The following is a 13,946-nucleotide window of genomic DNA, read 5'->3' as shown; positions in this document are numbered from 1 at the left end:
TAAAATAATTCAGTACTATCACCAATGCAAACCAACTGGGACTTATTGGAAAGGTGAGAAGCCGAAAGAGCTTATTATTTTAGTTAGCTGGTTGGCAATAAACTTTATGGTTTCATTACTGCCACCTGCTGATATTGTTTATGGCTCAAAATGTCTTTTATACTACATTTTCATATTATATTAATTAACTTTGTTTACAAAAAAAACATTAAAATGCGTATATTTTTACTATCTAAATTTCCCTATAGTATTCTTATTAAATTAAATGCTTCTTTATTTCTCCTAAATAACTCCAACATTCATCTCCTTTCTATCTCAACTTCTACAAACTAAAATAACATGTTTTATTGTTTCATTTTCTCCACAGTATCCTGTGTTATGTAAGTGAACTGTTGAGTGCAGTGTGTTCAAGTCTTAATCTTACTAAAAGTTTCTCCTCCTTTCTGTTTCTCTTGAGCAGGAAAACATTTGGCCCTTGAGGAATGCGGTTTGAGACCCGTGGTTTAGCGAGGCCACGGGTCTGCGACTTGCAGGAATCTTATGACCTTCTCTTAATGATTTTAGTTAAAAATGATAAAGGAAAAAGTAGTTTGTTTAAAAAAAAACATAGATAACAAATGTAATTTTTTTGTTTTTTCACTGAGTAATTGCATGAATTGTAAACCATACGAAAAGTGCCACAAATATATATTTTACATCTGTTTTTCTTAGGTTGAAAACTGTTTCTTTACATAATTTTACACAAATATCAACAGAAGAAAAATATGTTTATCCACTTTTTGCAAAAGTGTATTTTTTTTTATTTAAAAAACTTAACATTGTAAATAAAATGGAGTCATTTGCCGCTCTAAATTAGTTTTGTTTAGGTGGAAGAAGAAGAACGTCTGGACTGTTTTCACGTCTGTAGCTACTCGGACTCCCTAGGATAGACTGTCTTCCCGCAACAGTTCCAAATTGCGCATGCGCATTGACGTCATCTCGGCTCCAGTCGTTCGCCATTTTGCTCTCGGTTTTGCAAGTCCGCTGCTTCCATTTGTGAGGCAGCTCTAAGGAAAATACATTTATTTTGAGGACTGTTTAAAGGGTTTATAAATATTTTCGGGCAGAACTATGGCAAACCCGTCCGGTGACGTGGATATGCCGGAGGGCGCGGAGGTCCGCAAGCTGTCGGAGCTGCGAGTCATCGACCTTAAGGCCGAGCTCAAGAAACGAAACCTCGACACAACTGGCGTAAAGAGCGTGCTGTCGGAGCGCCTCAAAAGGGTAAGCTTCTGTCATGTTCAACGAAACTGTAGCGCAGTGTTACGAAGGCAACGCTCTGCAAAATGCACTCAGTATTTGACTCCGTATTTCTGTTAGTTTTTCAAGTGCATTTTTCGAAACTCAATCTTAACGGAAAGCTATCACCTCTAGATCGCTGATCTCGAGAGTCTGCAAATGTATTATTATTATAGAGTCACACTGCTAATCTGTTTTACTTTATTATTCACAAACAGGCAATTGAGGAAGAAGGGGGAGACCCAGATCAGATTGTCCTCATTCCGGACTCGAACCCTAAAAAATCTACACCCAAGCGACCCGCCAAAGGTAAGACAACTGCTGAAAGCGCAGCTAGCTAACGTCTACCTCATTCAACTGGTTGGATAAATCAGGCCTGCAGCTGCTGATTCACTGAGGGAATATTTGCTGTCAACCACCCTGCACACTTTGTATTTTGTATTTCCCATTAGGTGATGCAGAATATTTTTAACTCCATGTAATGTTACTGTTTTTCCCCACAAACAGTCTGGCAGACATGTAGACATGTAGAGTGTTAAAAATTGTTCCAAAAACCTTGATTTTTTACCTTGTTATAAAATACAATTTAGTCTTAGAATTTGCAGATGGTGTACTGTTAAAATCTTGTTTAATCGCTAACTGTACCACAATCTCATGTCTGTATTAAAAAAACACATTTCCTCCCCAGATTCCCGGCAAGACGAGGAAGCAGAAGAAGTTCCTTTGGAGGAGGATTCGCGTGATGGTCAAGTAAGTTTATTTTTGAAAAGTAATTGTTTTAACTCGAGTTAAAATGCTGCTCTTATTGCAGAAATAGTGGGACTGATTTTTATATGTCCTTTTCAGGAAGACTTTCTGGATCACGAGAACATGCAGGACGAACTCGAGAACATGCAGGACGACCACGAGATCATGCAGGACGACCACGAGAACATGCAGGACATGGACATCCTTGACATGAACGTTCTGGATGAGACTGAGAACGAAAGCGGGATGCCAACAGGGGACCCTATTGACGATGAAGGAAATTATGACCGAGACGACGAGGCGTTGCTGGAGGATGAAAACGACTTCATCGAGTTTGGGTCAGGGCAAGAGCCTCAAGGTCCAGAGGTAAGATGATACGATTATCCGCTTTTAAGACTTTTAATCAAAACGGCTCAGATTTTACTTCTCATTTATCAGTTGAGTAAAAGCGATGAAGATCTAGTAAATTAAGTTGGAAGCATGAGATCTGCCACTGTAGTATTACAACTGTGTGGATAATTGTGCCGAAAAGAGAACTGAATAGGGAAAACTGTTTGTTTTCATGCTGTTCTTTACTCAATTTCTTTTAAGATAAAAATCAAAATTTCTTGAAAGCACAAAGATTTTTATTGTTAATTATATTCACACCGCTTCCTCTGTTTTTCATTGACCATATCAGAAGTGATACGTCCTGAACTTTGTCCAGTAGAGAACGCAAGGAAACATTTTTTTTGTGTGTGTGTATTGAAAAACATTTCCAGAATATTATACCAACCTCTGGAAAAATATAACGCATTTAATATAGGAAAGTATTGAAGATGTTGAAGAACCTGATTTAAAGTCCGTCTAAAAGTTCTGAAAAGACGTTAAAGTGACCACCACCTCATCTGTCTGCTTTGGTTTCTTCCAGAATCCAGATGACGGCGCTGAAGAAGGACTGACAGGTACTGTAGCAGAAGGTCTACCAAGGGGTCTTTCTAGTGTCAAGTTTGGATTTGCAAACAGATTAGTTACAACCAGAAGGAGAGACTGGAAGCCCAAAGGAAATTGCTGACTTTGTGCCGGAGGTTTGTTAACTTATTGAAATAAAAATCAACACCGCTTGAAAAGGACAGATTATTTGTTTTGATTTGTTTAAACAGCTGTGGTTAACAGTCTTATGCACTTGGTCAGCAATTGCATTTTCCTTATGGTCAGGGCTGACTGAGCCTTTGCAGCTGCTTGTAGTGTTTCTAGGTTTGCCACATGAAGACTAAGATGAAGATCCCATAAGATTTGTGTGATTCATAAATGATCTGGACGAAACAACTCAAGTTGAGCTGAAGTTCTGTTGGAAAAAAAACGTGGATCCCTGGATGCGCCTTGCTGGAAGATGATGGATCTGCAGTGAGCCTTGGCTGCTGCTGCACAGCTGGTTTTGTGGCTCTCATCAGTGCTGAACACGATCTGTGTGTGTTGGATCAGGTGACTGGTGCTAGGCGGTTCTCCTCGAGAGATGAACCAAAGTGTTTGATGCACTTTAGTTGATTGGTCGTTCTGCAGCCTTTGGGGTCTCTTCCAGTCTCTTTGTTAGGGTAGGGTCTTCTTCGTTTTAATACTTCATTTTAAGAGCACAGCCAGGTGGCCATGAGTTTCGTATTCCAGGCCTTGCCAGTTCCTCGTTAAGCATTGATGTGTTTCAGAAGTGATTAAACTCTGTGCCATTCTATTCCTGTTAAATCCGTAGAAAATAACAAAGTAGCCGGGTCTTGTTTATCAGAGCCTCTAAAAGAAGACCAGGACCAGAGCCCCGAAGAAGAGCAAGTCGCCGGAGGGGAAGACGGCGTGTCCAACGCTGGTGCCAAGGCCAGCAGCGCTGCATCTGCCGATGGGGATGACGCCAAAGAGACCCAGGATGTGAATACTGTCCCAGAAGAGACACTTGACTCTGAAAACAAAAGCTCACAGGCTGTTAGTGTAAGCGAACAGGGCGGCTCGGGTGAATCTGTTGATTCAGAAAAGGGGTCTAAGAAGGGTGAGAAGGACGAGAAGACTGTGGATAAGGCTGCCGCGGATTCAACCTCAGCACTGAAAGAGTCCTCTTCAGTAGAGGGCGATGATCAGAACAAGAGGTTTGTTGCTTTCTGTCTACTAGAAACCAAAATGGCTATCTCTGTTGCATTGGCCCTTTTGTGATTTCAAAAATTTGGATGCTCTTTGGAGGTAAAAAAAAGAAAAGAAAAAATTCCTGCGGCGTTGTGATGATTTTGTCATTCCCTGCACTCACCTGTCCCGCTTTACTATTTAATGAGTAATGAATGTGAGAGTGTATTGTCATTTATTCACCATTAAATCACTTTACTGAAACATGAACACTTAATAACAAAAGTGTAAATATGTCAGGAGTTCCGGTATGATCTGTTATTTTTGTTTATTCGCATTTTTTTCCTTTCTTTCCAGCTCTGAAGAAAAAGACGGCAAGACGGAGACAAAGGATGAAAAAGGTGAAGGATTTTTTTTCTCTCTCTCTCCATCATCCAAGTCTTTAGCATATATAAGCTCACTTATCTTTTATCTGTCGTTGCAGCGAGCAGTAGCAGAAATCTGTGGGTCAGTGGTCTGTCTTCCACCAGTAGAGCGACTGATCTGAAGGCACTATTCAGCAAACACGGCAAGGTGAGTGTAGCAATGCGAAGACATGCTAAATTAATTCAGGGCCAAAAATCAAGGATATTAATAAATCAATCTAAAGGATGAATTCACTTCCTTCCCTTTGAGCAATCTTTTACACATTGAATGAAGAATCCGGAGAATTCTGCATATTTTTAGACTTAATTGGCAATTCAGTTAAAAGGGAAGTGTTGTTGAGAGGGTTATCCATAACAAAATCAATCATTAAATTTAATTATCAAGCACTAATTAACTTGGCAAACAAATCTGACGATGCAAATTAATTCGCGAACCTCTGTATAAGTTCAAAATGTAAACTGCAATGAATGTTTAAATACTTTTTATCTAAACTGTTCAAAACCTAAAACGCAGAGTTTTTATTCCTACTTAAATTAAAAGGGAGAAAGGTGGAGAATGGAAGATTAATCCTCGAAATCAACTTTAAACCATCAGTTTTCAGCAACAGAACCGACACAATTGAACAGGAAAACATTTTTTACTTTATCAGATTTTAGCACTCACAGAATCAGCTCTTGTCTTTCTTGTTATGGTTACCACCAACTTTTAGCATTTGACTTTTTGCTCTAACAAGGGTGTGGTCTGCGTACGGCAGGGTGCTCATGAGGCTACGAGGTGAATTATCTCTCCTGATACAGGCTTTGTGGATGTCTATGGGTTCCTCACTTTGGATCACATCAGAATCAAGTGACTAAAGATAGAAAATCTTTCCTTAATAGGTTTATATGTTTAGGCTACTAAAGCTTCAGTGTGTGTGAAGAAAAACTAAACCGAAATCCTGCAACAGATTCTGAAATTACTGTTCAGTCTGCCTGAGGCAGTCAGGTGAGTCTCAGAACTTAACTCCTTGGAAAAAATGTGCTTCTGGGAGAGGAGTCGTCCCTGCAGACTGTTCGGCCAAGCAGAACTAGACTGGGGCGTAAAGTGAGAGCTGTCATATTAAACAATGAAATATAAAAGTATTTCCCTGTTTCTCAGTGTCTCAGACTTCTTTGTTCTGAAATGTTTAATTGAATCACTTCAGCCAATGATATCCATCTTGTGACAGGGACTGTATTCACATTCAACCCTTTTAAACGTGTTCTCATTTTGTCCAACAAGTACAAGTCTAATGTTTTACACATTAAACAGATGTTGGAAATTATGGCTAATTATGAATTATTTTACAGCTCTGGTTTTCTGAATAAATATTACTATGTAAACATGAAAATCCATCAACAACCATTCAGACAAAACATTTTAAGGATAACAACCAGTAAAGTCTACACTGTACACAGAATGTTGTGTAGATTTCAACATTTCAACTACTCTAGTTGAAATGTAACTACCGTATTTTCCGCATTATAAGGCACACCTAAAAACATTCAATTTCCTCAAAAGCCGACAGTGCGCCTTATAATCTGGTGCCCCTTATATATTACGGCTGTATAAATAAATCGATTCGGCGATATATATTGATATTTTCCGCCCTAGGAAAGTATCGATTTTTCATCCGCGAGTATCGATCTGTTAAACCATTGGGATCCATAGCCTTATAGCTCTTTTTAATGTCTAGTTTGTTACGGCGTAGCAGCAAGACTCCGCCTCCCTCAGTCTCACTTTCAACTTGAGCTTAAAGTGCACATTATAAACTACACACCAGTTTTTAAATTGTGTTAATAGGCCAAGTATAACCGGAGTTATGCTAAAATTAGTAAACCATATTTTTCCGAATGTCAGAGAAATGTCAAAAGCGCCGCCGCCATTCCCCGGCTTTTCTGATTATGTGAGAGGGAATGAGCTTCCAAACGTACGAAACGAAACATTAGATTCCTGTGTTTTTGGAAATGTAAAATCTTCAATAAATAACGATGGGCTGTATTTTGTTGCTGAGAAACGAAGTAAAGTTGTGCAAGTAACCGTGAAAGAGAAGCGGAAAGGAGTAGCGGCGTGAACGGAGCAGCTGAAAAAGCAGTGAGATCGCAAAATTAAGGCAAATTTCAACTGGTAGCATTCACTTCGTAATTAGATTTTAGCTTCTGTATATAATGGATTACCTGAAGAATGAACATGGGTTGATAACATCCGAAGCGGGCGCGCAGCGGTGCTGTGTTTTGAGCAGGAAAACGAAGATGTAAAAACCCCCAGCCGGAATCCGCGGCGCAGTGAGGATTTCCATGATACCAATGGCTGATCGATCATTTTTATTAGCAACAGAGAAAGACTATCAGAGAATGAGAGAACTATGAGATCCTGGCAGTCTGAGAGGCAGCTGCTCAGAGATCCAAGCAGGGGAATAGCGGCGCTGCGTAGCTGCAGGGAGTCGATCACTACGGGGTGAGGCGGAGCCACTACTTTAGCAGTTAGAAGAAAGCAGCTTACAGCTACGGCTAACTCCGGAAGCCAAGGTAGAAAAGCCTTTTTCCCCCATAGTCCAAAAGACTGCATTTGTGGCTGCATTCTTACTGCAAAATGCAGCCAGTGTCCAAAAGAAAAAACATAAGTGCAATCATTTGCATATTGAGAATCTACAGAGGCTGATAATCTCCCCACTCTGCTCCTGGAATACCGTTTAAACTTTTGAGTTTTATGTCAAATCCACATGAATTAAAGGACAGAAACTAATTCTCTCACTGCATCTTTGATTCATTTTGTCCAGCTGCAGACTGTTGGACTGTCCAATCAGAGTCAGGTATTGTGTAGTTGGTGCTTTTAATCAGTTTTCAGTTAACTAAATTCAAGTCTATGGAACACAAAATGTCACTAAAATCACTCTGTCCTTCTAAAATCTTTCAGAAAATTGTAAAAACGCACTGAATCGTATCGAATCGTAGCGCTCAACAAATATCGTGATACATATTGCATCGTGACCAGAATATCGTATATCGTATCGTATCGTGAAATGATTGTATCACTACACCCCTATTATACTGTATATGGACCAATATTGAGCCACAACAGGTCTAGCAACTACGGTAAGCAGCCGCCGAATTCATTTTCGGCCGTAGAAGAAGCAACGCGTGGTGCATGCTGGGATAGTTGTCAGAACGCTGGTTTGTTAGTAAAGTTTGACTGACCTATCTACCTACCGACCTGACAATCAGGTCGTTTGCAGGTCATTTAGCACCACGTTCTCCACAAACATGCTGTGCGCAGCGGTGAAGGGTGACCATCGTCCGGCCACGCCCCGGCCCAGTCGCGGAATAGACATTCATCCGGGTGCTTCGACTAGAGTTACCAAGGGACCAGCCCCTATATATTTAAAGCCGGGGGGGAAGAGAGACAGAGGCTGCGGCAGCAGCGTGTCGGTTGGTCTGTGCTACCCAGAAAGCAGTTGGGCACAATATCGCAACACCAACACCGTGAGTGAAACAATGACTGGGGCAGCCTACTGTATAAAGTACTGGGGGACCACTTCTTTATTATTTCACATCCACATTTGTAGAGTATGGAACAAATCGCGTCCCGTATAGGTTCAATACGGTATGGGTGGCAACCCTAATTGTAGCGTCTATTCTTTGCGCCTTATATATGAAAATAGTTTTAAAATAGGCCATTCATTGAAGGTGCACCTTATAGTGTAATTGTTTGTTGTTGGTCTTATCTTCCATGCAGGTTGTTGGCGTAAAGGTGGTGACCAATGCTAAGAGCCCGGGGGCTCGGTGCTTCGGCTTTGTCACCATGTCTACCTCAGACGAGGCCACCAACTGCATCAATCACCTTCACAGGACCGAGCTGCACGGCAAGATGATCTTTGTGGAGCGGGTAAGAAAACGAATGTCACGTTTATTGTTCACAGAAATAGTAGTGGAGACAGCTGTACATTTCAGTACGGGTTTGAATTTGTACAACAGAAACAAATTTTACACTCTAAACTCCCCTCCCCCTTAGTAACACGCAAACCAATCTCTGAAGATGTTCTAATAGTCTTTAATGGTTACATTAGAATGAAATATAACCATTAAACTCCTGTTTATTTGAACTAAACGGTGTCCTATTGACAGCATTTCAACAAAAGGTTAAAAAAAGTTCCAAGTATTTTTCTTCAACTTCATGGATGATACCCAGAAACAGGCCATACCTGTGTACCTTACAATTTATTGTGGGTGTAAACAATAAAATGTTTACACCAACCGCTCCCTTGGGCATATTAAATATGCATCGTTTATCTCTATTAGATGTTATACTGTGCATGCTCAGATGCCCAAGAGAGTTTCCCTCTTCTCATACGTTGCTGGGAACTATATGAATATTCACTATTTGACTCTGTGTTTTAATCAGAATATTTATGATTTTAGGTCAAATCAGTAGAAAGTACTCTTAAGCAAACTTAAAACTTCGTTATCTAAGAACCGTTAAGAATGAAAATCCTTATCAATGAATCATAATTTGTATTGACACACGAAGCATAAAATCAGCCAATAAAAGCATTCAGACTTTGCTTATTTTATTCACTTTCAGCGCTGAAAGGAGATGCTTTAACCATTACATTCGAGAAGAGTTTCTAAGAACTTATATTTTCTCATTCTAGGCTAAAAATGAGCCTGCTGGAAAAAAGCCGGTTGACAAGACTGCCAGCGACAGGAGGCACTCGACTGACTCCAAGTAAGAATACAAAATTCATTTGGTGTGCTAACTTCGTCTTGGACGTTTGTTTAAAGCGTGCTTTACCAATTATTTATTTTGTAAAAAAAACTGAAGTCAAGCATGACGTTGATGCTGAAAATTATTTTATTTATTTGTCTAGGTCTGAAAAGGATGACAAACCGGAAGGAGAGGGCAAAGATGACAAAGGTGATTTAGTTTTTTTTAAACTTCAATACAAATGAATCAAATTTAAATAAAAAGTCACTAAGCATCTAAAGTTTTGTAATTTGTTTTTATTCACAGATCAAAATGAGAGGACTGTAGTCATGGACAAGTCTAAGGGAGAGCCTGTGGTCAGCGTCAAGACCAAAAGCAAAAGCAGGGAGAGGGTAAGAAAACGATCCCTCAGCTGCTTCACTTTGAAAGATATTTAAACTCTGGATCTCTTTTTCCTCTGCCATTTTGAAAACGTCTGTTACGAAACTCATGGTGTACAGATATGATGACTTTTTTTTATTTTTAACGCTTCTCACGTCGCGTTTCTTTAGAGTTCTAAGAGTCGGAGTCGCGCCTCTTCCAGCAAAGAGAGAAAAGACATCCTGACGTTTGCCCAGATCAAGGCGCAGAGAAAGAGGGAGAAACAAAGGCAGCGAGAGAGGGAGATGAGGGAGGCTGAAAGATTCAGATTCAAGTAAGGATAAGTAAAAAAATAAATAAATAAAATAACGAGCTTTATTTAGCCTAAACATCATTGAGGGTACGAGCTTAAATTTCTTTCCATTTCATCTCCAGTGATCGCAATCGTGACAACCCGTCAGAGCGCGAGCGAATCCGAATGTTCAGAGAAAGAGAGGAAAGGATGATGAATAACCGGCGCTGGCTGGAGGTCCGATCAGAGTAACAATTTTACAAAATGTCCTTCCATCTCAGTCGTACTTCACCTCATAATGAAATCCTAAAAACCCGTTTGTTGATGGGGGGGCGTTTGTGTCGTCAGGTGGAGAAGCAGCGGCTGGAGGCAGACCGTATGGAGCGCCAGTTCCTGGAGCGGGAAAGGATGCGGATCGAGTACGAGCGGCGGCGCGAGCAGGAGAGGATAATGAGGGAGCGCGAGGAGCTGAGGAGGCAGCAGGAGCAGCTGCGCTTTGAACAGGACAGACGGCCCGTAAAGAGGCCGTACGACATGGACAGGTAGGCAGCACAGCGACCGTCCGGAGCTGGATCTCTGTCAACATGCTGAGACGCATCTCACGGTAGTCGCTTTTTTTTTTTTTTCCAGAAAAGACGACTGGCCTGACAAGCGCATGGCTATGGATGACCGTTTCGGCCGCTCAGACTTCGGTCGTCAGGATCGCTACCAGGACTTTGACCACAGAGACCGTGGCCGTTTCCAAGACGACGGACAGGTGAGATGTCTGAGATCCTCATCTTGTAGTTTGGCATTTTTAAAAACAGGAGGAAACGAGGCGCAGAGGATCTGATCACAAAGTTTCTGTCATTCTGAGTCTTTAAGCTCAAAGCAGTGCTGGCAACACCTAACTAGAAAACAAACAGCTTTTTTAAAAACCGTTTAGTTTGGTTTGAAGAAACACAGAGGGAGCATCATGGCGATAACTTGTGTGTCTTGTGCAGCACTTCTCAGACAGACACGGCAGAGATTCGTGGGGCGGAGGCTACGACAAGCGCATGAACCCAAGGTGAGCAGCACTTGGATCTGGCCCCAGCTTCTGGTTAAGCTCTGATCTGATGTTCACCAGGTCAATTCTGTCTTTCTTTCAGGGACGGTGGCCGCGACTGGGACTCTGGCCGAAAGATGGATGGAGACAGAACGTGGCAAGGTAGCAGCTGGGGAACTTGTATATCTTGCATACCCTGAAACTGAACATGATGTAAAATAAGTGGCAGCATTTTCAATACCTTGAAAACTTAAACAAAAAAAGAAACCAGAAACAACCTGTTTCATTCATGTTAATTCAGTTGCAGCTCTTTTTCGTTGCAGTTAAGCTACAACTAGTCGTTGTAGCACATGAAGACACACATTGTGGCTTTGACTGTGTATTTAGTCATTGTCCTGCTGGCAATTAAAAGCCCCAATCTCTTGCAGCTGCTCTTAGATTCTCCTTATGTATTTAGCTCAATATGTCAGGCTCTGACCAGCTTCCATGTTTGTGCAAAGGAAAAGCAAATCCCACTGCGTGATTCTGTCAATTAAATATTAACGTTCATTGTTTTCTGCTTCCAGCAGACTTTTGCCTCTTCTGCAAAAAGTCATGTTTTCCCTGTCACATGGTTTTCTTTAAAAATAGTTTATGGATCTTTAGCGCATGTCAAACTAATGAGTTGAACCTTGTTGTACATAAAGAAAAGAAAATGTATCCATCAACAGTTCAGAGGAGAAGCAGGAACTAAATTCTTAAACCTTACTTATATTCAGGTTATCCTGGCTATTCAGTCAAGACTACCTGCATCTGCCTTTAATGACTTGGACATTTAATTTGTCAATATTAAAGTGGCTACGTAGTTAATATATTTGTAACTGTAGCCAAATGATTACAGACTTTTTAATCTATTTACCTACAGACAGTCTAGTATAGCAACAAAAGTATGCTAGTTTCTGTTCTTGTGTGACAAAATGTTAAAAATGGTAAAGGGTGTGAATACTTCCACTGGTTCTGGTAGTTTTACCATGTTGGACCAAAACATCTGATGGATGTTTGCTCTCCTGAATCCAGGTAGAGATGGTGGCATTCCAGGCCAGAGCCACATGCCACGTGGAGGAATGGCAGGGTGAGCAGATTGTGAGCTTTTACTCCATATATTAAACTTCGTCTGCTGCCCAGAGGTTTAAAAGTTGCCAGCACGTAGTCATGTGTGTGTGTCTCGTGTGTTGCAGTCGTGGAGGTTACATGAACACAGGAACGTCTCAGTCTCTGTCTGGAGCTCTGAACAGACAGAACCAGATGATGCAGGGCGGCGGCATCCAGGGAGGAGCTTTCGGTCGACGCTACTGACTCCCATGATGTTGTACAGTTTTTGAATGCTCTTTTTTTTTTCATGGATGTCACAACATTTTTATTTTTATTTTTTTGCCATACATTTTAATGATTTTTCCTGCTAGGTTTGTCTTGTTCTAATTGATAGTGATCTTCTCCTCTGTAGTTGTCAGTTGTACAAATTGACCATTTTCATTGTGAATCCACCCCGACTGTAATAAATTCAGATGCTTATAACACCTGGGTTTCATGGACCTAACCTCAGCACCACTGTCCTCCCTGTTTTTGTTTGTTCAAGGTTTTATTATTTTTAATCAATAGAAGTTTCTCTTTATGAAAGAGGAACTTTTTTTTTTTTTTTACTTTGAATCTAGGAAAAACAGGTTTATATGAGGAGTTTTAAGTGTCACAATTCATTAAACTGTACTTGTTGGCTTTTTCCACCATTTTCAAGCGGAATTTCTGCTGAATTATGAATAAAAATGTTAAGTCAGGATTGTCTTGACTTTGTAATGCCTGGGTATTACTGTTTCTCATTGAAGAGTGTTTTAATATTGAATCGGCTCAGAAAGGCTGATGTCTTGTTAAATTTACAGGGTGGAAAAAATAAAAACATTTTCAACATTTTAGTAGTGCTTGTCTTGAAAATAAAATTCTCCCAGGTTTGGTTGAGAGAAAAAACGTTTGGTTAATAGCATTTGATTCCAGATCTTCATTTTTTAGTCTCCATCTCTAAGCCTGCTCTCTCCTCACATGTGGCTCTTTGTGTTCATACAAGAAAAAATGTTTTCCTTCAAGGTAGGTATGAGATGTAATTTTTAATATCTTAAAAAAATACAGTATTCCCAGGCTTTTTTTTCTTTAAACAAGTAAGACTCAGGCATAGGTTTTGTTTTTGTTGAAGAAAAGATGGATTTGCTAGATTCTGTATCTGGCCTTTTGAATTATTGAAGTGCGTCAGACTGAAACACTTCAATTATGAAGTTTTATTACAGCTCTGCCACTGCAACACGTTATTTTTTTCCCCCAATTAGAAATGCATTTTCTACCAGAAACCGGGATTGGTCTGGGTCGATGTTGAACTGTAGATAAAATGGGTGCAAATCAATTAGCATTACATGTAACCCAGCCTTCTGAATTTTTTCATAAAGTGGTTTATAAATTAGCTTTTTGAAGTGAATTTATGACTGGATAAATGGTCTCGGCAGGAAACGATGTTAACCTCTGGTCTCAGTTATTCATGTGAGCGCTGGCTTTGTAATGACATCCAGATAAAGTTGTTGCACAATTTACAAACAAATGGGATCAAACCTTATTTAGCCATTTGTATGACTTCCTCTAAATTCCTATTGTGAAATAAAAATGGAAAACTCAACAAAAGTTTGAAATGTCACCTACACCCAACTTCAGGCTTTCCATGTCAATTGAAATGCTATGTTAGGGTGAGATTTCTCAAAAATTGATGCACCAACTGAAAAGCTTTTACTGTTACAAAAATCTTTAACTTGCTACGTGGCTTTTTCAGTCATTTGAATCCACTTAGTATTGAGATAATGGGACTTAATAAACAACTCTATTAATAAATAATTAGATGCGTCAATTTAAAACTCAACACAAAGACATGTAAGATTCATTAATTCTATGGTTTATGAAAAAGTCCACTGATAAAAAATATAGTATTTTTAAAAACCTGTA

The 13,946-nt window shown here is 40.1% G+C and overlaps 1 protein-coding gene across 2 annotated transcripts; it reads left to right on the top strand.

Moving 5' to 3' along the window:
- Positions 1 to 966: 966 nt before the first annotated feature.
- safb (scaffold attachment factor B) lies at positions 967 to 12,875 on the top strand. 2 transcript variants are annotated; one of them, XM_008406925.2, is made up of 20 exons: positions 967 to 1,263; positions 1,497 to 1,587; positions 1,967 to 2,028; positions 2,125 to 2,391; positions 2,936 to 2,969; positions 3,785 to 4,136; positions 4,465 to 4,508; positions 4,592 to 4,680; positions 8,287 to 8,436; positions 9,203 to 9,276; positions 9,419 to 9,465; positions 9,562 to 9,647; positions 9,807 to 9,949; positions 10,051 to 10,144; positions 10,256 to 10,449; positions 10,538 to 10,664; positions 10,891 to 10,955; positions 11,038 to 11,096; positions 11,991 to 12,045; positions 12,152 to 12,875. In XM_008406925.2, the coding sequence occupies exons 1-20, from the start codon at positions 1,111 to 1,113 to the stop codon at positions 12,267 to 12,269; spliced, it is 2,304 nt and encodes a 767-aa protein (XP_008405147.2). In that variant the 5' UTR covers positions 967 to 1,110; the 3' UTR covers positions 12,270 to 12,875. The 2 variants fall into 2 exon arrangements, with proteins under 2 accessions (XP_008405147.2, XP_008405148.2); XM_008406926.2 differs by having other exon boundaries at positions 11,991 to 12,056.
- The last annotated feature ends 1,071 nt before the right edge of the window (positions 12,876 to 13,946 follow it).

The sequence above is a fragment of the Poecilia reticulata genome, chromosome 4 (genome assembly GCF_904066995.2).
Source record: "Poecilia reticulata chromosome 4, P_reticulata-male-v2, whole genome shotgun sequence".
In the NCBI taxonomy this organism is placed as follows: Eukaryota; Metazoa; Chordata; class Actinopteri; order Cyprinodontiformes; family Poeciliidae; genus Poecilia; species Poecilia reticulata.
Note: the sequence above shows the minus strand (reverse complement) of the source record. Positions and strands in the feature narration are given on the sequence as shown.